The sequence below is a fragment of the Gossypium arboreum genome, chromosome 4 (genome assembly GCF_025698485.1).
Source record: "Gossypium arboreum isolate Shixiya-1 chromosome 4, ASM2569848v2, whole genome shotgun sequence".
Lineage (NCBI taxonomy): Eukaryota > Viridiplantae > Streptophyta > Magnoliopsida > Malvales > Malvaceae > Gossypium > Gossypium arboreum.
The window spans coordinates 24,901,159-24,925,085 of NC_069073.1; the positions used below are offsets into that span (position 1 = coordinate 24,901,159).

General features: G+C 35.6%; 1 protein-coding gene and 1 long non-coding RNA gene across 2 annotated transcripts in view; both read right to left on the reverse strand.

Annotated features, from left to right (window-relative positions):
- Nucleotides 1-1,333: 1,333 nt before the first annotated feature.
- On the reverse strand, nt 1,334-2,996 carry LOC128291823 (uncharacterized). The gene is made up of 4 exons (XR_008281754.1): nt 2,904-2,996; nt 2,580-2,756; nt 1,748-2,492; nt 1,334-1,682 (listed from the first exon to the last, which is right to left on the reverse strand). It is a non-coding gene; the product is annotated as an uncharacterized LOC128291823 (long non-coding RNA).
- Nucleotides 2,997-3,025: 29 nt separating this feature from the next.
- LOC108459252 (uncharacterized) overlaps nt 3,026-23,927 on the reverse strand; it is a 28,994-nt gene continuing 8,092 nt past the window's right edge. The window contains exons 6-14 of the mRNA XM_017758598.2: nt 5,118-5,218; nt 4,733-4,793; nt 4,458-4,644; nt 4,146-4,314; nt 4,042-4,108; nt 3,755-3,813; nt 3,598-3,634; nt 3,404-3,475; nt 3,026-3,229 (exon numbers count right to left, since the gene is read on the reverse strand). Coding sequence (XP_017614087.2) covers nt 3,026-3,229; nt 3,404-3,475; nt 3,598-3,634; nt 3,755-3,813; nt 4,042-4,108; nt 4,146-4,314; nt 4,458-4,644; nt 4,733-4,793; nt 5,118-5,218 — 957 coding nt within the window. The remainder of the gene's footprint in view (nt 3,230-3,403; nt 3,476-3,597; nt 3,635-3,754; nt 3,814-4,041; nt 4,109-4,145; nt 4,315-4,457; nt 4,645-4,732; nt 4,794-5,117; nt 5,219-23,927) is intronic.

Sequence of the window (23,927 nt, forward strand, 5' to 3'; positions counted from 1 at the left end):
GCTTTGAGTTTGATCCTTAAAATAAAAAATAAAATTATATTTTAATCTCTTAAATAAGAAAAAAATTCTATTTAGTGTCTTAAAAACATTAGAATTATAAATTAATACATAATAAAATTATATTTTAATCTATTAAAATTTTATAATTTAATTTCGACCCTCAAAAAGAAAATTGGGTTTGCATTTGCCCAAAATGGATAAAAAGAGTTAACAGATGTTAACTTTGTTGACATAAATTGTCACATCAAGAATTAATTAATTTTAATATTTTTACAAAAAATAAATAATTTTAATGACTTTCTATATTATTTAAATTCTTTGAATTTTAAAAGGCCCAATTAATTGTTAGTGTGACAATTCACGCAGTATATTTACATCAACAAAGTTGATATTTTAATTTATTTTGGATGATTTGATAAAAAATAAAATTTAAGTTTTAAAAGAAGGAAGAAAATAAACGAATGATTAAAATAATTTTAAAAAAATTGAAGTGTTAAAAAAAGCGTGGTTGGTTTGAAAAGAAAAAAGGGATTGCGATAGTTTTAGTTTTATGAGAATTTATTATTTAAAAATTGTATGAATAGTTAGTGTAAATAAATAATGTTTAACTTTTTAATTATAATTAAAAATACTATTTCAATTATTTGAAAATTTTTAAAAACAAAGGTAAAGGAAAACGAGAAAGGTACACAAAGACATCGACATTTTATCTAATCCACTTTTGATTTTCTGTTCACGAAATTCAAAAATAAAAATAAAAATAAAATTTAAGATTGGTTGAATTTATTTTACAATCTCTAAAGCATTAATTAGTCTTATGTTAGAAACATGGTTTCTTTTTGGTTTTTAATTACTTTCATAATCCCGTTGGGATATAAAATCCATTTTGGTCATCAATCATGATTTATTGAAATGGTATTTTTGATGTTTACATGAGCAAAAAGAGGGGTTAGTGTATAAAGGTTGTTTTGGTATATTGGGTGGCACAAGTAAAGTGAAAAAGGTTCAATTTGAGGGAATTTGGGAGAGATGTGTGGCTAATAAAAGAAAACTTTCATCACACACACTTAAGGCTTCACATCTTGTTTACCTGCCTTTCTAGGTTTTCTTTGCCTTGCCCATCCTACCTTTCTCCCCTATATTTTTCCAAGGTGAAAAACTCTTTTAAGGATAAAAGTTGTTTGAATGTGGAGCTATTGATTTCTTGCAAACGGCAAAGGGTTGCTTAAGTAAACAGGTTTGGAACAGTTGTATATTTCTATGGTCAAGCCAACCTGATGCCATACCCTAAAATGAGACGCACATTACTTCCCCCCATCACAAGGAAACATCCTTCATAAAATGTTCCAAATTGGATTCAAAAAGGGATATAGAATCCTATTCTATACACAAAATATGTAAGGTACACACTTCAAATAGGCAAGGTAAAATGTTCCTAGGCTTGGCTGGGATAGGGTTACATGGCTGCGTTTTTATTGGATGTGTTACAAACCAATACCTCGCTTATAGCAAGTTTCTATGAGGTGGAAGGGCCCAAATGTATCCATGTGTTTGAACATAACCGGCTTTAGCCGAAAGCTCATCTGCTTCTGTAGGACCAGGCTGCCTCGCTGGTATGGAGTCAGCTTCATTTCACCATTGTCAATTCGGTGTAGAAGAGGTGTGAATATCTTCCATGCCGCCTGTCAAATTGAAGCAATATGAATATCGGTTTGAATTTCTGCAAGGAGTGTGCACAAGTTCTTACCTTTAATTCATCTCTGCGAACAAAATGCTGCTGATCGCCTCGGATCCTGTATAACCAAATTTAGATCCATTGTTCATTACATGGGAACCTTAAAACTGTATTCTTAATTCTCAAGTGTATTTAACTGGTTATCATGGTTTCTAATCCTAAACCTACTAGCCTTTAAAGCTCGAATGAAAATTGAAGCACTTAATTTGAAAGCAGAAAGATTAAAGGATCCCGAATAATAATATTTTGAGAATTAGGAGGGGCAAGGACCATACGTGTCAAGAACAAGACGTTCATAAGCCTCTCGGATCATAACACCTTGATAGCGTTGCTTGTATGACAGTGATATGGACACTTTAATTGCAGTAGGAGTCTTTAGTTTTATTTATTTATTATATATCAGGTTTTACTAAGAACTTTAGTTTTACTTATTTTATCTATTATATTAGGTTTTTATTTCCTTCATAAACTCTAAGTTAGGAATTCTACTTTATGTCAATTAGGACTCTTTCTTTTGTCATTAACAGTCTATAAAAGGCTGTTAATATGAAATAAAGAAGTAAGCAATTATTCTATCAAAAGAAATGTTATTTTGAGAGGGAGTTCAGTCAAGGACGAATCTGCCTTTTGAGTAACCATAGGTCGAAGCAAGAATTCTTTCTCGTCTAGACCTGTGACTAGATCCTACGCTAAGGCGCATAACAGACAGGTCTAGTTCACTTTGCACTGCTGACATCTCCAAACCGGGCTGCTTCACCTGCATTATAGACAAAATGCAAATCAGGGGCGCAAAGATGTTGCAACCGGTTTTCAAGCTTAAATTGAAAATAATCCGGAACTATACATGTTGAAGCATGAAGGAAAGTCTACAAACGTGAAAACAGCATTCATAGAAACAATAGCTTTGATCATAGCCTTTCAGATGGACACAATAAGATTAGCAAACTCATTGTTAGCTTCATGTACATCGCTTCAGAAGGTTGCAGCCGTATGACAAACTCATTTCTCCCTTGCTTTTCACCTAAATAAAGAAGTCAATTCCAGCAACAAGCTTGTTAAAATGTCAGGATACTTGAAAAGAGTTAATAAAGAAAAGGGTTGGAGGCCAATGATAAACAAGTAATCCATAAGTGGAATTATAAAGAATCTTATATGCCAATTATCATACATTTGAATATATCACCAGGAACATCCTTAAATTGAACATGTATATCTGCCTTTCTTCAATGCTTTCCCTGCCTTTAGTATAAATGGAATACCTGAAACACATCAATGAGTGAAATTAGCAACTCAATGAAGAAGCACGTAAAACAAACAACAGTAATGAAAAGATGTAATTATGCTACCTTCCCATCTTTCATTGTGTATACGGAGGATAACAGTAGCAAATGTTGGGGTATTTGAGTGGTCAGGGACTGTCACATCATCTCGGTAACCTTCATATTGTCCGAGTACAACCTCTTCATCTTTAATTGGGAGTACGGATTGAAGAACCTGGATTTTATATGATAATAAGCATCTATGATAAAGAAAGCACTGACTTAAGAGTACCTAAACTCGAAGTTTCGAGAATCTCAACCATATATTTTTTAATGGATTCTCAAAACTTCATCGGTCTGTTAAGTATATGCAATCCTAGAGTCCGGAGAGAGGGGAAAAAAAGTGCACCTTCACTTTCTCATCACGAATGTGTTCGGGTTTGAGAGAGACAGGCTTCTCCATAGCCACAAGACAAAACACCTGCAGTCATTATGAACTCGATTAATACGGGAAGTAGGCTAATGGTGCATAGCATGTTCTTGCCAACTTGTTAGGCTTATTTTAACCATATGATATCTAGTTGAGGTTAGCAATGACCTTACCTGCAACAGATGGTTTTGGATAATATCACGGATGATTCTGCACAAAGAGAGCAAAAGGAAAAAGAACTAAGAGTGCAGATACGCCTAGCTGAGGTTCATGGTTCTTCATATATTTTCTAATGCCATAAGGATCCGAAATAAGTGCTATGAAGCATACCCATATTCATCAAAATATCCACCACGACCTTCAGTTCCGAAATCCTCCCTGAACACAATCTGCCAAAAGAAACAAAGAACATAGGGATTAATATCAAAGCAATATTATAACTTGACAATTAGCAAAGCTCTTTCAGCTTAGCAATGGTTTTTAACATTTTTCCCTTTTCAAAGTGAAAATCAGCATATACTGATGAAACTTGTTGCCTAAGAAGCATATCCTAAACCAATCAAACCTTCGCCATAGCATCTTCAGATGTTTAAACATCCACAAAGGAGGATCCTCACCCGTACATTATCAATGTTGTCACAATTCCAAAGAGGCAAGAAAAAGCGATTAGCAAAACGACCAGAGCTGCTAAAGAAATCAAGAAATACAAGCACCTATTTACATGTTTATTACCAGATTCTGGACCAATTCCTTTCCCAAATAGTGATCGATATGGTAAATTTGAGGTTCATCAAACAACTCTCCGATCTGGGAACCCAGTAGCTCGGCAGAGTCCAAATCTTTTCCAAATGGTTTTTCAACAACCACCCGAGTCCATCCACTAAGATCAGCTGGAAAATATCTTATATCTTGTTATCAAATCCATTGAAATATGAAACAAATGTGAAGCAAGTGAGAACTATATTCATAATCCCAAGAAGTAATCTATAATGATACATTCAAGCACTGTTGGTCTTGGAACAGAAGTACGTACATTTGTTCATGCAGTATTTCCTGATCATCCTGTAAACGGGTGGATATACCGATGGTGGAAGTGCGAGATAAAAGAGTCTCCGAGATGACACTTCTTGACTACTTTTTGAGATTTCATGCATTGCAATTTCCTTGTCTAACAGTTGAAAGCCCTCAGCAGAATCATATGACCCACTTACATATTTAACCTACATATAATTGCAATTGCTTGATAAAATTAACATGCAAATATAGGATTGAAGTGTGGTAAACATATGGCTAGAGCGCTGTACTGACGAGCTTCAAGGACTCTGACACATCTTCCGAGGGTGAACTGCTTCTCTCACCGAGAAGATATCTGCGGGTTCAATTAAAATGTCAGTCAAACCTATCATTTGTGATTTTGCATCATTCATCATAAAGTAAAACAACAATGAGCGACATTTATGGGCCAAAGAGTGAGCGACATATAAACCACTACCCAACACACAGTTGAAATGAAATGAAACGACCAATCAAATGAAGTGCTTCAATTTTGATGTTTGAGTTAATGCTTGAAAAACTCACTACCCAACACACAGTTGAAATGAAATGAAACGACCAATCAAAAGAAACTCAATAAAAACACTCTCTTGAAAGCAAGAATCAAGACCCCGGATCATATAAACCAAGTGAAACAAACCTTACTGCACAATTCAGATAAAACTGAAACCTGGGGTTTGAAGATAGAGAGAGTTTGGCTTGATGTAGAGTTAATGTTTCAAATTGTGGGGAAGCAAATTTCTGGTTTTAAAGCAGTATTTGTTCTACCAACTGTCTTATCTGCCTCTGATCTTAGCCGCCGAAGTTTATAAGATATTTTAGGTTCTTTGTCACACTAAGCACATTTATTTCACCGTATTTTTGTTAATTCCAAGCCAATTTTGAGATCTCAGCTCTAAGTCTTATCTTGTGTATCAATTTAAGTTTATTCTATTTTAGGTCTGTTTGTATGTTGTAATGATTGATTTTGGATGTAGTTATAAGAATGTGTTATGCCTTGTATAGCGGACCTTACAGTGTAATATGTAAATCTCATAGACTATTTGCAGAGAGCTTAACACATATATTCCAATAGAATCAACAACACCGAGTGTAACACTCATAACCTGTATCCGTTGCCGGACTAGAGTTAAGAGGTATTAGTGGACATTTCAGAACATTTTACGATCAATTCACAAACATCAATCATATAACATCATTTCATAGCAAGTCATACACAAAGTACTTTTCTTAGGTCAATGAGACCTTAAACATGCTTTAGAAAGGAATCGGAACTAATCCAAATACATACAAAATCTCTCAAATCTATACAATTTTTTCCAAGTTACAAAGGTCGCACACCCGTGTGAACAGGCTGTGTGCGTCACACGGCATTAGACACGCCCGTGTGTTTAAGCCGTGTCAAAACAGGTCATACATACTGACTTATTCACACGACCGAGACATGCCCGTATGCGTTGGTCATGGCCGAAACTGACTTGGGTCACATGGCTAACCACACGCTCGTGTATATAGCTCGTGTACCCTTCGAAATGGCTACACATGCCCATATGCCAAGGCTGTGTGCTTCACACGGCCACCATACACGCCCGTGTGTCTAGGTCGTGCTCGAGACTGACTTTAAATTGTAGGACTACCCTAGGGGACACACGACTGTGTTACATGATCGTGTGCCACACACGGCTGAGACACACGCCTGTGTCTCAACTTGTGTGGACAAAATAGGCTACTTGAAAAGCCATTTTGCCACCCTATATACATAAGCTTTTAAGATCGCATTTCATCAGGAGTGTGCAAAATTCGGGTAAAATCGAAAAAATTCGGTTAACAGACCGAATTCGGTTAATCGGTCGGTTAACCGAATTAATTTGGTTGGGGTCGGTTAAAATTTTTTTGAGTTTTCGGTTAACGGTTAATTCGGTTCGAAACCGGTCAGTTAACCGAAAAAATTCAGTTAACAAAAAAATTAATAAAAAAATTATAATATATAAATAGGCCACTATTCACTCAAACCCAATCCAACATAAACTCAAATACCTAATCTAATATATATTAACTCAAGTACCCAACCCAACCTAATTACCCAACCCAACCATAAAATTACAAATAATTTAACAAATAAAAATAAAAATAAAAATCTAAAAATAAAAATAAAAATAAAAACATATAATTTTATACAAATAATTCGATTAATTCGGTTAATTAGGTTAATTTTATACTTATTTTAACCAAAAATTAAAAAAAAAATATAATTTTTGGTTAATTCGGTTAACTGATCAAATTAACCAAAAAATTTTCAGTTCGGTTAATTTTTTTGAAAAAATTTCGGTTCGATTAACGGTTAAAAATTTTGAAAGGTCGGTTAATTCGGTTAATGTTATTTCGGGTCAGTTAACCGGTCGGTTAACCGATTGAACACCCCTACATTTCATAACCCAATATGCAAACAAAACATTTCCAAAACAAGCATCATTTATACTTCAATATCATTAATCATTTCCATACATAATTCCAACTCAAACATACTAATTCCATGTAACTAATTCATACCATGAACACATGATTCATATCACATTATAACCATTTCAACCACAAACAAACTTACCAAAAAGACCATTTCACTAGGCCATATATATACACCAAAATTACCATTTTTGCATCACACATCATATACCAAAATCAAACCATAAGTTCAACTATAATCAAGCCATATATCATGGCATGATATATCCATCTCAAAACATACCACATTATTCCTAGCCTATACATGCCATACTTTGATATATACATTTTCAAAAGGTATCAAAATAATATTTGATAGTGTGGTGATGATCCTCAATGATCCCCGAGTTTCCAGTAGCTTCGGTAATCTATAAAACAATTGGAAAACACACAAAGTAAGCTTTCAAAAGCTTAATAAGCCATATACAAATAAACTTATCACATAACACAATTATAAGCCAAATTCATTCATATGAATCATGGCATAACACAATAGTAAGTTCATGTTTCTCATTTAGCTCAATCGTTCATAATCACTTACTTATAAGTACATCACATTTCCATGTAACTCATATATCAAAAGATCATATTCATACTCACCTTTCATTGCCAAATTCCAGATACAGTTCATACGTACTTGAATCAGATATACATTCACATAGTTATTCATTTCTCGAAATGTTTGTTGAATCGTACAAAATCAAATAGGAAATGCGGATAGCTCGAAAAGCTCGTACTGTAACACCCCTTACCCGTATCCGAGGCCGGGCTAAGGTACGAGGCGTTACCAGACAAACATACAAACATTAAACTAAAATACGAGCCATAAAATTTTATTCATATTTCAAAGCGTTCATTCTCTTACACATAGTCCCTTATTTGAGTCTACGGAGCCCAAAACATACTTTAGAAAGGGTTTGGGACTAAATCGAGAACTTACAAAAATCTTGGAAATTTCATACTTTAAGGCTCCACACGCCCGTGTCCCAAAGTCGTGTTCCATACACGGCTGAGACACATGGTCGTGTCTCTGCCTGTGTGGAATATACCTAGGCTATTTTCCAAGCTTTGGTCAACCTTGATCTCTTACACACTTAAACAAAATCAAAAGCATATAACATGGTATTCATTTAATGATTAAACATCCTCAATTAAACCACAAACATAGCATTTGTATGTCATCATACATGTGTCTCTCATACTCATTTTACCTTGTTTATTATAGTACCACTTATACATTTATACCAAGATTATCATCTTACCAAATATCTTCACTTAATCATCAAGCATTCATATTTAAAGCTAGATCATATTTTTATAAAATACCACGATTCAGATCATGCAGAATAACATGTTTGTCGAAACATTTCAATTCAATTCCATACCCAACAAGCATTACATTGAGACTAGTAATATATATATATATATATATATACAAGTCATGATACATAACATTCTCTTTTGTTTTCTTATAAACACATATCATTTATTTCATTATATCAATATTTCATATACCATAGTTTCCATGTATTCCACATATATTTATTTTTCTCCTCCTCCTCTCCATTCCACATCCTTAATGTACATAGCATTCTTGTAAGTACGATTTCACAATTTATTAATAAATGTTCACATCAAACTGTCCACACGAATCATAGTCACTTAATTATTTATAATTCGAGCTACAGAGCTCCAAATTAAGATCCGTAAATTTCCCCTGAAACTAGACTCACATATCGTTCCATCATAAAATTTTCATAATTTTTGGTTTAGCCAATTAGTACAGTTTATTCATTAAAATTTCCCCTATTTCACTTTCTGACAGTTCTGACCTCTCTTCACTAAAAAATAATTATCTCACAGTACATAACTCGTATAATGTTCTTGTTGATTTATCTTAAAAAAAGACTCATTATGGATTTTAAAAATATAATTTTGAGCCTCTAATTATTTTTCTCCAAATTTTTGTGATTTTCCAAAGTCAGAACAGGGGATCACGTAATCATTCTGAATCAGTCTCACGAAAACATAAATATCTCAAAATATAGAACTCCTTTGCTTTCTATGTTTCTTTTATATGAAAATAGACTTATTAAGCTTTAATTTTATATCTCATTCAGTCTCTGATTCAATTTATACTATTTTTGGTGATTTTTCAAAATCACGTCACTGCTACTGTCCAAAACAGTTTTATTGCTAATTCACTCTTTCACACTTTCTTTGTATTAATCTCATTTTAACATACATATCACAAATCATTTTCACCACATTTCATACATCACAAGTATAGGCCCATGATCACAAGGTCACCATAAAATCATCCTCATGTATAACTTACTTGTTTATAACCTTACCACATCCGGTCACTTAATGAACACATCATTCACATAACCAAGTTCTGCACATATTCATCACAAAACTCACAAAGCAATACATAGAGAGTCTCCCGTTGAACACTTCGGATCAATCCTCGATACTTGGTGGTTTCAGCACATAGCTCCACCCATCATATAGTTCGGCTCTCTTGTACACATGGTGAACACTTAATACCACCCATGTGACCTAGCCAGTTTATCTCGTAGCTCTCTTGTCTACATGGTGTCCTTCACTTGGAACCAAGCATGCGACCTAGCTACATATATCCCGTAGCTCTCTTGTCTACATGGTGTACACATAGTATCACCCATGCGACCTAGCTACATCATAATGTCTTGTAGCTCTCTTGTACACATGATGTGCACTCAAGACTATACATGTGACCTAGCTACATACCATCTCAGATCATCCAATCTTTCCGAAGGTTCAACCGAGATTTCTTTCTTTTTCCAACAATTTCACCAATCAAGTAATTATCCACAAACATATTTCCAATATTTTTATAAAATATCATAATACAAGTAATAGTGATGTATTACTTACATATAAACTTACATCTCATTTAATATCAACGCAATAACATTAAATTACACATTGTCTTATTAAAAATCATATGAACTTACAATTTCCCATAATATCCATAATCATAGAAATCACATTTATGTATGATAATTCAATGCACTTCATGTACCATAGACATATTTTTAAATTAATTCATAAACTTGGCACCATAATCATTTAATTTAACATAATTCAATTAATTCACTAAATTTAACTTTCAAATATAAATTACAAAGATTATTGTTGTATTATTATCATACCAACTTACATACTTTTAACACCTCGGAGATCACAGTAAATATATCAATTTTACATTGAAACATGCATAAATTAATGCTTATTATACATATGAACTTACCTTGATATTAAAACGGCCATTTTACCAACTTTCCCAATTGTCGATTTTTCTCTCATTCTAGGTTCAAATCTAGTTTTCGGGATCTAAAACATCATATTTTACTTATTTAATTAATGTACTATTCAAAACAGTCCTTAACTCAAACTTTGGAAAAATTACAATTTTGCCCTAAACTTTTGCATATTTACACTTTTGCCCCTAGGCTCAGGAATTAAACTTCATCCCTTATTATTATGTTTTATGACATGATGATCACTTTTCCCTTCTATGGCAACATCAAATTCTCACTCTAACATATACTTATGACTATTAGGTATTTTTACCCTTTTGCTCGTTTTCACTTAAAACCGAGTAGCACAAGTTGTCTAAAATAATTTAAAACCTCATGTTGTATTATAAAACACCAGAATACACAAATTTTACCTATGGGTATTTTTCCAAATATGAACCCTAGGTTGAATTATTGCTAGCATAAGCTAAATCAAGTTACCGGGACTCCAAAAACGTAAAGAACTTGAAAAACTGGGTTAGAACGGACTTACAATTGAGCTTGGGAAGCTTGAAAACCCTAGCCATGGAGTCTCCCTTGGTATACACGTCCATGGTGAAGAATATGAGCAAAATTGGCTTTTAATTTTGTATTTTAATTCATTTTACCCTAAATGACCAAAATACCCTTACTACTAAACTTTCCAAAATTCCATCCATGTCCAATTTTTGTCCATAACTTAGAAATTGGTCAAATTGCTATTTAAGACCTCCTAATTAATATTTCAACTCAATTTCATACTAAAAACTTCTAGAATGCAAGTTTTGCAACTTATTCAATTTAGTCCCTAACTTCGAATTAAGCACTTTATGCATAGAATTTCTTCACGAAATTTTCACACAATCATGCAATCATATCATAGACCTCAAAATAATCATAAAATAATTATTTATATCTCAGATTTTGTGGTCCCGAAACCTCTGTTCCAACTAGACCCAATTTTGGGCTATTACACGTACAATGCCAACGTCCTAGACGTGGTCTTACATGTAATCAAATATTGATGTCTTTGTCCCAGACAGGGTCTTACACGAAATCAAATATGATGCCGATGTCCCAGACATGGTCTTACACGTAAATCTCAAATCGATGCCAATGTTCCAGACGTGGTCTTACACGAAATCACATATCGGAATCCTATGTCATGACATATGTATCCTAACTATTCCTATGGTTCGTACGAGCTTTTGGACATCGTAACATTATTGAGACTTTCTCAATTTCACATATTCAGATTCTATAACCATTTATCACAATTCAATATCATATAAGCATGAATAATCAATTCAAACACATTTATTTGTATATAGACTTACCTCGTACAAGAATGAATTGAAACGAACGGTTATTCAACTACTTTTGACTTTCCTCGATCTAATTCTGTTTTCTTTGGTTCTTTATCTAAACACATTCAAATTTGACTTATTCAATCTCACATTCATTGAAATTAATCCATAATCACATATTTAGGGCATTTTACAAATTAACCTTCACATTTTTATATTTTAACACGTTAGTCCCTAATTCATAAAATCACAAAATACACATAATTTCATATTACACATGCTTGGGCGAATATTCCTTTAGCTCATATAAAGCCACATATTTCATTTATTTTCACATTTTAGTCCCTCAAAATCTCATTTTCACAATTTATCCCAAATTACTCAAATTCATCAAAAATTCAAATACAAAACATATTAATCTAACACATGTCTTTCATTTTTCATCAATTAACATCACAAAGCTCACAAAATCAACAATGGCATCTCATGAAATAATCAATAATTTTAGAAATTTAGGCATAACCTTAATAGAACATAAAATAACGATCACAAAAACGTAAAAATTATCTAAAACAGATAAAAGAACATACCTTAATCACAATCAAAAGGAGTCGAACCCTAAAAGCTTTTATTCATTTCTTATTTTTTTTGTATTTTTGGCAAAATGATGAAAATATGAAGCAAAAATCATGTTTTTTTAATTAATAAACATTAATTCATCATTTACCAAAATAACCTTATTATATACATTTAAAATCCACTAACTCTTGACATATATGTCCATTCATAAATTCAATGGTCTAATATCAACATAAGGACCTCAAAATTAATAAGCCATGTCAATTCGACACTTATTCATGTAGCACACAACTTTTGTATTTTCTGCTATTTAGTCATTTTATCAAATTGAGTACACAAATGATCAAATTTTCATACGAAACTTTCACACATGCTTAACAACATGCTTTAAACATGGAAAATAATATTAAAATACTATTCTAACTTAGATTTGTGGTCCCAAAACCACTATTCTGACTAGGGTTTAAACCGAGCTGTCACACCGCGAACCTATAGTTAGTTCGCAAACCTCAACCTGACAAACTATGCACCTTTACTAAGGTTATATGAAAATCAAGTAAAGGTTTAAGGTAATTGATTGTTAATCGCTCTAACATGTCTCATCATAGGACGTCACATTACCGTCATTTCCATCATGTAACTAAGTTTATTCCTACTATAAAAGGGTCATATAAATAACCCACACAGTCTCATATAGACACTCTATCCTAATTTCCTAATCTCCTAAACTGAAACCACTTCTCAATCTTCACTCCTTTCCCCGTTTAACCATCAATTTTTTTTCCTTTATTTACTTAATGTATTGATTGTAATTGTAATTTTATTTTACATTGTACTAGTTGATTTTAATTTATAATTATAATAAAAGATAAACATTTTGAAATGTTAATAAAAGATATTGACTTTTGTATGTTAGATAATTTTTGAAGTATGTCTATTATTTGGGTTTTATATTTTTAACGAAATAATTTTTTTCTGAGTGAACAAAATAATTATTTAAGAATGGAAGCATATAATTTTATATTTTCTAAATGAATCTATTTAGTTGGAATGTCCGTGGTTTGGAGAATCCATGGAATGTTCGGCATGTGCAGTATACGTTGTGTAAATATAATCCTCGGATGCTTTTTCTTATAGAGACAAAAATTGACGCTCAGGGGATGGATCAAGTGTGTCGCCAGTTTGGCTTCCTTTGTGGTATAGATATTTCAGCTTTTGGTAGTAGGGTGGCATTTTGTTGGGTTGGAAACTAGATATCAGGTTCATTTGCATCTGATTTATTTGGGTTACCATATCGATGTGGTTGTTGATGATGTTACTGGGATAAGTTGGAGATTCATAGGGTTTTATGGGTTTCTGGTAGAATAGGCAAGCACTGACTTATGGCGTTTGCTTTGAGATTTAGGGAGTAATTCTACTTTTTCGTGGATGGTGGTTGGTGATTTCAACGAGATAGCATATGCTTTTGAGAAGCTAGGGGGTCGTCTTCGCTCTGATCGATAGATGGAGGCCTTCCGTTTAGTTTTGGTCGATTGTGAGCTTCATGTTCTGGGTTTTGAGGGGCATTGGTTCACTTGGGAATGGGTTCAGTTTTTGGACACTAACATTCGAGAACGTTTGAATCGTTGTGTTGTTATTCTTTTGTTGGGGTTGCTTTGTCTACTTGGGGTCTAACACTTCATAGATATAGGCGCCGATTAGTTCAATAGGCTACGGCTCGATTAGAATGATTGCATCAGGCCAAACCTTCCGATGACATCTTGGCTGATATCACTGAGGTAAAATTAACTTTCAATCGGGAGGCTAATAAAGAGGAATTGTTTTGAGGCCAACGGGCACGAGTGAATTGGATGCGCTATGGTGGTCGCAACATATAGTTCTACCACAAGTTTACCACTTCTCAGAAACATATGAATATGACAACTTCCTTAGTGGATGCTAATGGTCGTAATTGTACAGACATAGATACTATGTTTGGGGTTGCCACTAAATATTTTAAAAGCTTGTTTACTTCTTTTAGGCTGGAGAATTTTGATAATTTGCTGGCAGGCATAAATGTGTGTGTTACTCCCTCAATAAATGGGGTTTTGTTCTCTGATTTTTTATCTCAAGAGATTCAATCAGCTATTGACAGTATGTCTCCTTTAAAGGCCTCGGGCAGGATGGGTTCTTAGCTTTGTTTTATCAGAAATACTGGCATATTATTGGCGCTAATGTCACGGATTACTGTTTACGGGTGCTTCAAAGGGAGCTCTCTCTTTCTGATATAAATGTCACGAATCTTATTCTCCTTTTTAAGGTACGTAACCCTAGGTAAATGTCACAATTCTGTTCAATTAGTCTCTATTCTATTTTCTACAAGATTATCTCTACAGTTCTGGTGAACATGTTTAAGAGGATTTTGCATGTCTATATTGACAAGGTGCAGAGTGCGTTTGTCCCTGGCCGTTTTATCACTGACAATTTCCTTGCCACTTATGAGGTGCTTTATTCCTTTAAACATAAGAGAAATGGGAGATTCGATTTTTTTGCTCTCACTTGACATAAGTAAGGCTTACGACCAGGTTGAGTGGGCTTTTCTGGAGGCTATCATATTCGTATGGGATTCTGTTTGGATTGGGTTTATTTGATTATGAATTGTATTAGTACGGTTTCTTATTCAATTATTCTTAATGGACATTGGGGAGAACTTTTTCAGCTGACTCGAGGACTCCATGATGGTCGCTAAACTAACTAAAAATTCGACTAAGGCAAGCGCACCTATCGAACAACAACTGACTCTAGGTTGATTAATTGAAATCTCTTTCTAATTAAAACCCCTATTGTCGCATTAATTTGATTTATGGATCCCCTTATTAGATTTGACTCTAATTTGGCAGATTATGCCGTCCTATCTCTAGGATTGCATGCAACTCCGCTTAATTATAGATGATCTACTCTTAAACAGGGACTTTTGCTCTATTGAATAAGCACATCAAAACCTGAATTAATATCCTGAAATATTAAAACAAGAATTAAAACTCACAATTAAGAATAAGAACAACTATTTATCATATAATTCAAATAGTACTAAGATCTGTCTTTGGTTTCATCTCCCTTAGGTATTTAGGGAGTTTAGTTCATAATAATGGAAAACATTTCAAAATTGGGAAAATAACAAAACATAAAGAAACCCAAAGAACTTCTAAGAAAATTGAATATAGATCTTCAGTCTTGAAGTAGATCCTGCTTCTGAGCTGATTCCGATGGTTGTCCTTGAGTATTTTCCCTTCTACTCTGCGTCCCCCTTTGGTCCTCTTTTAGGGTGTTCATATAGACTTTAGAATGCTTCAAAACCATCAAAATTAGCCTTTTCCGAGTAGAATTAGACTTGGGCTCGACAGGGACACGGCTGTGTGATTGTGCTCAATCCATGTGTAATTTTGAGTTGGTTTTTAGTAGACACGGCCATGACACACGGGCGTGTGGCCTGCCCGTATGTCCCACACAGGCGTATAGTTTGCCCGTGTGAAAGTGCCTAGGCCGTGTGAGATACTGAGATAAGCCCATTTTGTCCGTTTTTGGCCCGTTTCTTGCTCTTTTCACCTTCTTACGCTCAACTAAGTATAAAACATGAATTTAAAGAATTAGGAGCATCAAATTCACTAAATCTTGTGATAAATCATCCAAAAATATGCCAAGCATGGGATAAAAATATCTATATATTATGGTTTATCAAAATATCCCTACACTTAAACATTTGCTTGTCCTCAAGCAAAATCCCCAACTTACAATTAAAATAAATTCTTCTCAACTTATAATTCTCATCAATAATGTTTCAAAGTAATTCACAAGTAATCATATATTGAATGTTTAACTAAAAGAACATTAAAGTTTCACACAATCCAAGTTGAGCATTTTAATCATAAAATCATAGGTATCCTCTTTTATCAAAGTAATTATCTTTAATTCCAAATCGACAAGGGTCGACATCCTCAATAAAGATTCACTAAAATCACTCAAAGTGTTTAAGGTTCAATAATTAAGCACTCAATAGTCAAACATGAAAATTTATTATCATCGGCTTGTATGAAAATCAAATCTCCACCACTATAAATGAGATGATACACAAATCAAAAGGTCTTTAACAAGGTTGTAATGGGGCTTGGGTTAAATGTGTGGATAAAGGCTGAAAAAGAGGGTTAGAATCGAGATTAATTTAATAAATTATCAAACTTAAAAAAATAAAGTTAATTACTGGATTACAAACAAATGCCAAAATTAAAACCATCTGGAACTAGTCAAGTGAGCTTTTTCTTACTATAATAACTTTAACTTATCCAAGCTCTTTATAATATAAATATGAATATGAATATAAATATAGATTATTATTATTTTTTTAAGAATAAGAACAGTACAATAATGGAAAGTGCATAATAAGGACTAATTCAGCAACTGAAATGAATGAACATAGTTAGGTAACTAATCAAATCAAATCTTGATAAAAAGGGAGTAAAAAAGGGAGAAATTCTTAACGAATCAAAAAGGGTTAAGATGTGGGTTAACATTAAGGAGGAAATCAAGAAACAATGGTTAAGGCTCAAAGGGGTTCACTAAGGGTCAATTATGTGGGTAGGCTTTTTACAGGGTAAGTGGGTTAAAACCTAAGTGCCTTTATCATCTTAGTATATCAAATCAAAGGTGTGGTCTTGACATGCATAATCGAAGCAAGTTCTAGAATAACAATTCAATGTTGACACACTCATAACCAATAAAATCAGTGAGCAAGAAAGATATATGCTCTAAAAGGCTCAAAATCTCACGAAAATTATAGGTATTTGATGTCAATCCTGTAAATTCAAAACTTCAAGATAATACCTCAATTCAGGGAAACAACTTAGCAATTTTAATTCTCAAAAGTCAAATTATCACGTATGTGTGACAGCCCAAAATTGACCCTAGTCGGGAGGTGGTTTCGGGACCACAAAACCGAGGCATAAAAATAATTTATAATTTATTTTGATGCCTATAATATGTGTTAATTCATGTGTGACATTTTGATGTTTCGATTTAGAGTTATAAATGTGAATTTCATTAGAAAGGACCTAGTAGTAAACTTTGAAAGTATGATGGGGAAAGGTGTGATGACTAGTTGAACATGCATGCAAAAATAAGGGATTTGCATGTCAATTTCCCCCCCAACATGAAGTGGCCGGCCATGGCAAGAGTGGATGGGCAAAACATGTCATGAAACATGTTTTGTTGGTGCATTAGGGTGAAATAATAAAATAAAGAGCATGGGCAAAGAAAGAAAAAAATGGTCTCATCCATGCTTCCCCCCTTGGCCGTGAGTTGAGAGAAAGGAAAAGAAAAAATTTGGTTCATCCATTCTCATTTTCTTTGGGCTGAAAATTCTAAGAAGGAAGGAAATTTTGCTCCATTTTTAGTTTAGAAGAGATCTAGAAGGAGATTTGGCTATACTTGCATCAAGATTAAGGTATGTTGAGGTTGTGTCATGAGATTCATGCTTGTTTTGGTTGCTAACTTGATGTGCATGTTAGCCATGGTTCAAATCCTTGCTATGCCATGAAAAATGGTATTTGGCCAAGGTTGATATTGTGTTAAAGCCATTGCATGCTAAATGTGAAGCTTGTTGATGATGCATGTAATGATGGATTGACTACTCTTGAAATTTCTTTTTAGTATTCTTGAGTAGGACATTGAATTCTTTGTTTAACCATGACCGAAGTTGAAAGAGTATGGTTGTGATGTATTCGCCATGGTGCATTCATGAGCATGATTTATGCTTGTTACTTGATTGGTAAAATTTGTGTTTGGATGGGTATGAACCCCTTGAGATTGACCTTGCACCTATATGTGTATACATGTTTGCACATGATGTATTGGCATGACATATATACTATTTCAAGGTATATATTTGCTTGTGATGATGTTTCGGTTATGAAGTACATAAGAGATGTGTATTGAGCTACAATATGTAATGCGTTAGTTAGTAAAATGCACGCTGTTTTTGTGTGGTATTAGTGCATAATTGGCCTCAACATGGACATGCATATTCGCCACATGAGGGAAATTGGTGTGCATGCATTCGGTTAGAGGCAAGCATATTGATGGCTATTCTTGGCTTAGAAAATTCAGCTAAGAGGAATATTAACTAATGTGTTGAGTTCGATTCGTGATTTCGTACATATGCGACTTTGATGCCTAATGAGCATATATATTGGCTAGGTATCTTGAATTCCTCTTCGATGCTCAAATGATAAAACCAATTTATTTGTTAAATTAAGCTCAAGAGCAAAGGGAGCTAAATCCGATAAGGGAAGGAAAAGTCGTCGAATAGCCGTCGAAATCGTTCGACCACGTCCGAGGTAAGTTTTCGAGTATCGAAACTTAGATTTTGATTCGATTGAATGAAGTAATAAGCAATCGAAATTGTGCCTTTGTATGTGGCCATTGAGCCGAAATGATATTTTGCTAAGTGAATTGTGAATAAAAGTTGTGTTATGAAATTGAAACAAAGATGTGTATGAATGTTCGAGTGATATCGGGCTAAGCCAAGGCAATTGTGCGAGTTATGATATCCGGGCTAAGCCCAAGGCAATTGGGCGAAGTTATGATATCCGGCTAAGCCCAAGGCAATTGTGCAAATTGTGATATTCGGGTTAAGTCCCGAAGGCCTTTAAAGGGTTACCATAACCGGCTATGTCCCAAGGCGTTTGAACGAGTAGCTATATCCGGATAAACTCAAGGTATGTGATTCGAGAACTTTGAAATTGCTGGAAAATTTTCAGTTAATGCACTTGTGAAATTCCCAACAACAAGGTATGTTTGTGTGTGCTTCAGCACACTATGAGTAAGTGCGTATGAATATTCGCTCTAATGATAAATGAGCTATCGGCATTAACTAGGACGTTATTTGTGTATGAATATAAGAGTTGGGATTGTGAAGTAAGCATGTCTTTGAGAAATTGTGCATATGAATTATTGTTTAGCTACTTGAATGCTATGCTTTGGTTATGTGTATATTATGGCTCGAAACTTACTAAGCATAAATTGCTTACTCCGTTTCTTTGTTTCTCTGCTTATAGATTTTGCTCGTTAGCGATCGGATTCGGGATCATAGAAGTTGAAGTCAACCACACTATCAAAGCCCTTTTGGTACTCCTTTAGTTGAGTTTTGGATATGGCATGTATAGGACCACCATCGGTTGTTTTAAGTACTTTGTGATGTATATGTGTGTGGCCATGCGAAAATGGTTCGTAAAAGTGGAGTATGGAATTTGACCATATGTGGTTTGTAATTATATTTGGTTTCATGATGTGATTATGGTTTGAATGAGAGTGTTGGTCACATGATCAGCCATTGGAATGGCTAAATATGATCATATGTGGACCTAAGTATGACTAGACTATAGTTGGTCCATGGGAACTACAATATAGGTAAAGCCTACCTTAAAACAGAGGCTGCCAGCTGCAGTGACGTGGATGTGAAAAATCACCAAAATTTGTAGGAATGGTTTTAAATAGTGAATAAATTATGTGATCGAACCTTGACGAGTCTATTTTCATATGAAAGTAACGAAACGATCATATGAACAGTATACTGAGAGATATTAAAGTTCTCGTGAGACAGGGCCAGAACGGTTTCTGGGTCCCCTGTCGCGACTTTGAAAATTTACCATAAATTATCCAGAATGAATTAGAAGTCATGCCTTATATGTACAGATTCCTTTTTCAGTCTAGTTTCATTAGAAACAAACGGCATCAGTATTGAAACCCTGTACAGAGAGATATTTAAGTTGTAACGCGCGAAGGTCAGTGTAGTCGACCCCTGTAACATGGGTGACTTTAAATAATAAACTGTACCAATTGGCCCGACCAAAAATTCTATAAAAAAATACAGGGATGGATATATGAGTCTAAATTCAGAGAAAATTTACGGAATCAGTTTCCGAGTTCTGTAACTCGAGATATGCTTTTTAAGGCAACAGTGATGCAGTTTTCCAGCCCTGGGAATGTCAAGTTGGTCGGTGCTATAAATGGTTTTGGCTTGTTAACCCCTCGTGTCCGACACCGGTAACTGTCTCGGGTTCGGGGTGTTACAATTTTATTGGTATCAGAGCTACGGTTTAGTCGATCCTAGGACTACCGTGATATGTTTGGGGTCTAGCTATACATGCCATTAAGTGATAATTGATAGTGTGGTGATTTCTGACATTTTGAAATTTGTGTTTGTTTATAGCCATGGATCCCGATCCCAACCGAGCAATAGCTGATGATGTGGAGAGTGTGGCGCTGCTCGCGCAAGGGACAGCGCCGGCGGACTCTCAACCTATTGCTAGCAATCCGAATGATGAGGCTAAGCAAGCCTTCTATAGCGTGATGAATGATTGGTTCAACCAATACATTCGAACTAACACGGCTATTCCACAACCTCCATTCCCGACTAATGCAACCCCAAGACCTACAATACCTCCAGAATCGACCAAATAAGGTCAAGTAAGCCCCAAGAGATGTAATTCAAAACATGGGGCTACTGAATTTAAAGCTACGGATAGCGACGATGCCGAGCAAGCTGAATTTTGGTTGGACAACACTATCCGGTGCTCGATGAGCTATCATGTACACCGATGAATGCTTAAAGTGTACTATCTCCTTGCTACGCTATTCCGCCTACTATTGGTGGAGTACTCGACTTCTGTTGTGCCTAGGAGCACGTAACTTGGGAGTTCTTTCTAACCGAGTTCAAAGAAGTATATCGGTCGAGATTTATGGATCAAAACGGAAGAAATTTCTTGAACTTAAACAAGGTTCCATGTCGGTTACCGACTACGAACGAAAATTTGTGAGGCTTAGCCAGACGCTGCTGAATGCATTTCTTCGAAGTCGTGATGTAAACGCTCAAGATGGACCTGAATGATGATATAAAGTGTATGTTGGCATTTTGAAATCCAGAGTTTGTGGCTCTTGTCGAGCGAGCGTGCAAAGCCGAGGAGCTCAAGATGGAGAAAAGAAAAGTCAAGTGGGAGCAAAGGAGTTTCAGAAGAGGTCTTGGGAAGCCCTTCCCACATCATCAAAGAAATTTAGAGATGGCTTAGGCCGGTCTAGAGACACTTCGGGCTTTTCTAGACGAGACCGCGATCGACCCCTATGGGCACGCAGATCACTTCGATCGCCGGTGTTGGCAATGATCGTCGAGATGTAACGGAGTGCCAATATTGTGGCAAATGGCATTCGGGAGTTGTAGACTCGTGACCGCCTCTGTTATAAGTGCGGATCATCGATCATTTCATTAAAGATTGCCCGAGTTTATCTAAACAAAACGTAAATCAAAGTGGGAACCCGGTGCTACCACAACTCGAGGTAGGCCACCTAGAAATATGGGCAATGCTAGTGGTTTGTGAATACCAGATGTTTTCCTCAAGAATTGCCGGATTACCACCTGCTCGGAAATAGAGTTTGGCATCGAATTGGTACCGGTACCACCCCAATTTCGATAGCTCCGCATCGTATGGCACCAATGTAATTAAAGGAGTTGAAAGCTCGGTTGCAAGAATTGGTGGATAAAGGTTTTGCTCACCGAATTTTTCACCTTGGGATGCACCGGTGTTGTTTGTGAAAAGAAGGATGGAACCATGAGGTCGTGCATCGACTATCATCGACTTAATAAAGCGACGATAAAGAACAAATATCCGCTATCACAGACGACGATTTGTTCGATCAACTCAAGGAGCTTCGGTGTTCTCGAAAATAGATTTGAGATCGGGCTATTATCGATTCATGAATTCGAGATTCGACGCACTCCAAGATTGCCTTGAATCGAGATATGGTCACTACGAGTTCCTAGTGATGCCGTTTGGGCTTACTAATGCCCTCGCGGTATTTATGGATTTAATGAATCGGATCTTCGCACCATATTTGGATCGGTTCGTAGTCGTGTTCATTGATGACATCTTGGTCTATTCAAGAAATGAGACCGAACATCTTTGAACACCGAGGTTAGTGCTGCAAATTTTACGGAATAAGCAATTATATGCTAAGTTCAACAAGTGTGAGTTCTGGTTAAGAGAGGTTAGCTTCTTGGGGCATGTGATATCTGCATCGGGTATTCGAGTCGACCCGAACAAAATTTCAGCCATACTTAACTGGAAGCCTCCGAGAAATATTACCGAGGTTCGGAGCTTTTGGGGGCTTGCCGGTTATTACCGACGATTTGTAAGAGGTTTCTCGACGATAGCCACGCCAATGACGAAGCTACTCCAAAAGGATGTTAAGTTCGAATGGACGGAGAAATGTCAAAAAAAAGTTTCGATCAACTGAAAACTTATTTGATCAAGCGCCAATTCTAGTGCAACCTTAATCGGGCAAAGAGTTTGTTATTTATAGTGACGCATCCCTACTCGGGTTAGGTTGCGTATTGATGCAAGAAGGTCGAGTTGTGGCCTATGCGTCGAGGCAATTAAAGCCACACGAGAAAAATTATCCAACCCATGATCTCGAATTGGTCGCCATCGATTCGCTTTAAAGATATGGCGACATTACTTATTTGGTAAGAAGTGCCATGTGTATCCGGATCACAAAAGTCTCAAATATTTGATGACTCAAAGAGACTTAAATCTGCGACAAAGACGTTGGCTCGAAATGTTAAAGGATTATGAGCTGGTCATTGACTATCACCCGAAAGGCGAATGTGGTTGCGGATGCCTTAAGTCGTAAATCATTATTCGCTTTAGTGATGAATGTACACTTGTCCGTTTCTACCCGACAATGTGTTAGTAGCTGAATTGAAAGCCAAACCATTATTGATACGCCAAATTCGTGAAGCTCGTAAAGTCGACGATGAGTTGGTTGCAAAACGGGTGAGTGTGTTCAACAAGGACTAGGAATTTCAAATCGATGATGACGATTGTTTGAGGTTCAAAAGTCGTCTCTGTGTTCCAAAGAATTGAACTTATTTCGATAATTCGAACGAAGCCCATTGTAGCCGAATGGCAATCCACCCGGGGAGTACGAAGATGTACAACGATTTGAAACGTCGGTTTTGGTGACATGGTATGAAACGAGACATCTCCGACTTTGTTTTGAGATGTTTAATATGTCAACAAGTGAAAGCGGAACATCAAATGCCTTCAGATTACTTCACCGACCACGATACCCGAGTGGAAATGGGATCGAGTCACAATAGACTTTGTATCCGGACCGCCATTGTCGCAAGTAAGAAGGATGCGATTTGGGTCGTGGTAGATAGATTGACTAAGTTGGCTCACTTTATCCCCGTGACGCACGGATTTTTCAATGGACAAACTAGCCAATTGTACGTTTCTCGATTGTGAGATTACACGGGTGCCTATTTCCATCATATCGGATAGAGATCCGAGATTTACCTCGCGATTTTGGAAGAAGTTGTAAGAAGCTTTGGGTACCAAGTTACATTTCAAAGACCGCCTTTCACCCCAAACCGATGGTCAATCCGAGCGGATAATTCAGATACTTGAGGATATGTTAAGATGTTGCATCCTCGAGTTCGTGGTTCATGGAATGATATTTGCCTTTGATTGAATTCGCCACAACAATAGTTTTCAATCAAGTATTAAGATGGCACCTACGAGGCTTTGTACGGTCGTAAATGCCGTACACCATTGTTTTGGACCGAGCTCGGTGAAAGCAAAATTTTCGGTGGATTTAATTAGAGATGCTGAATGAAAGTGAAAGTAATCCGTGAAAGTCTGAAGATAGCCT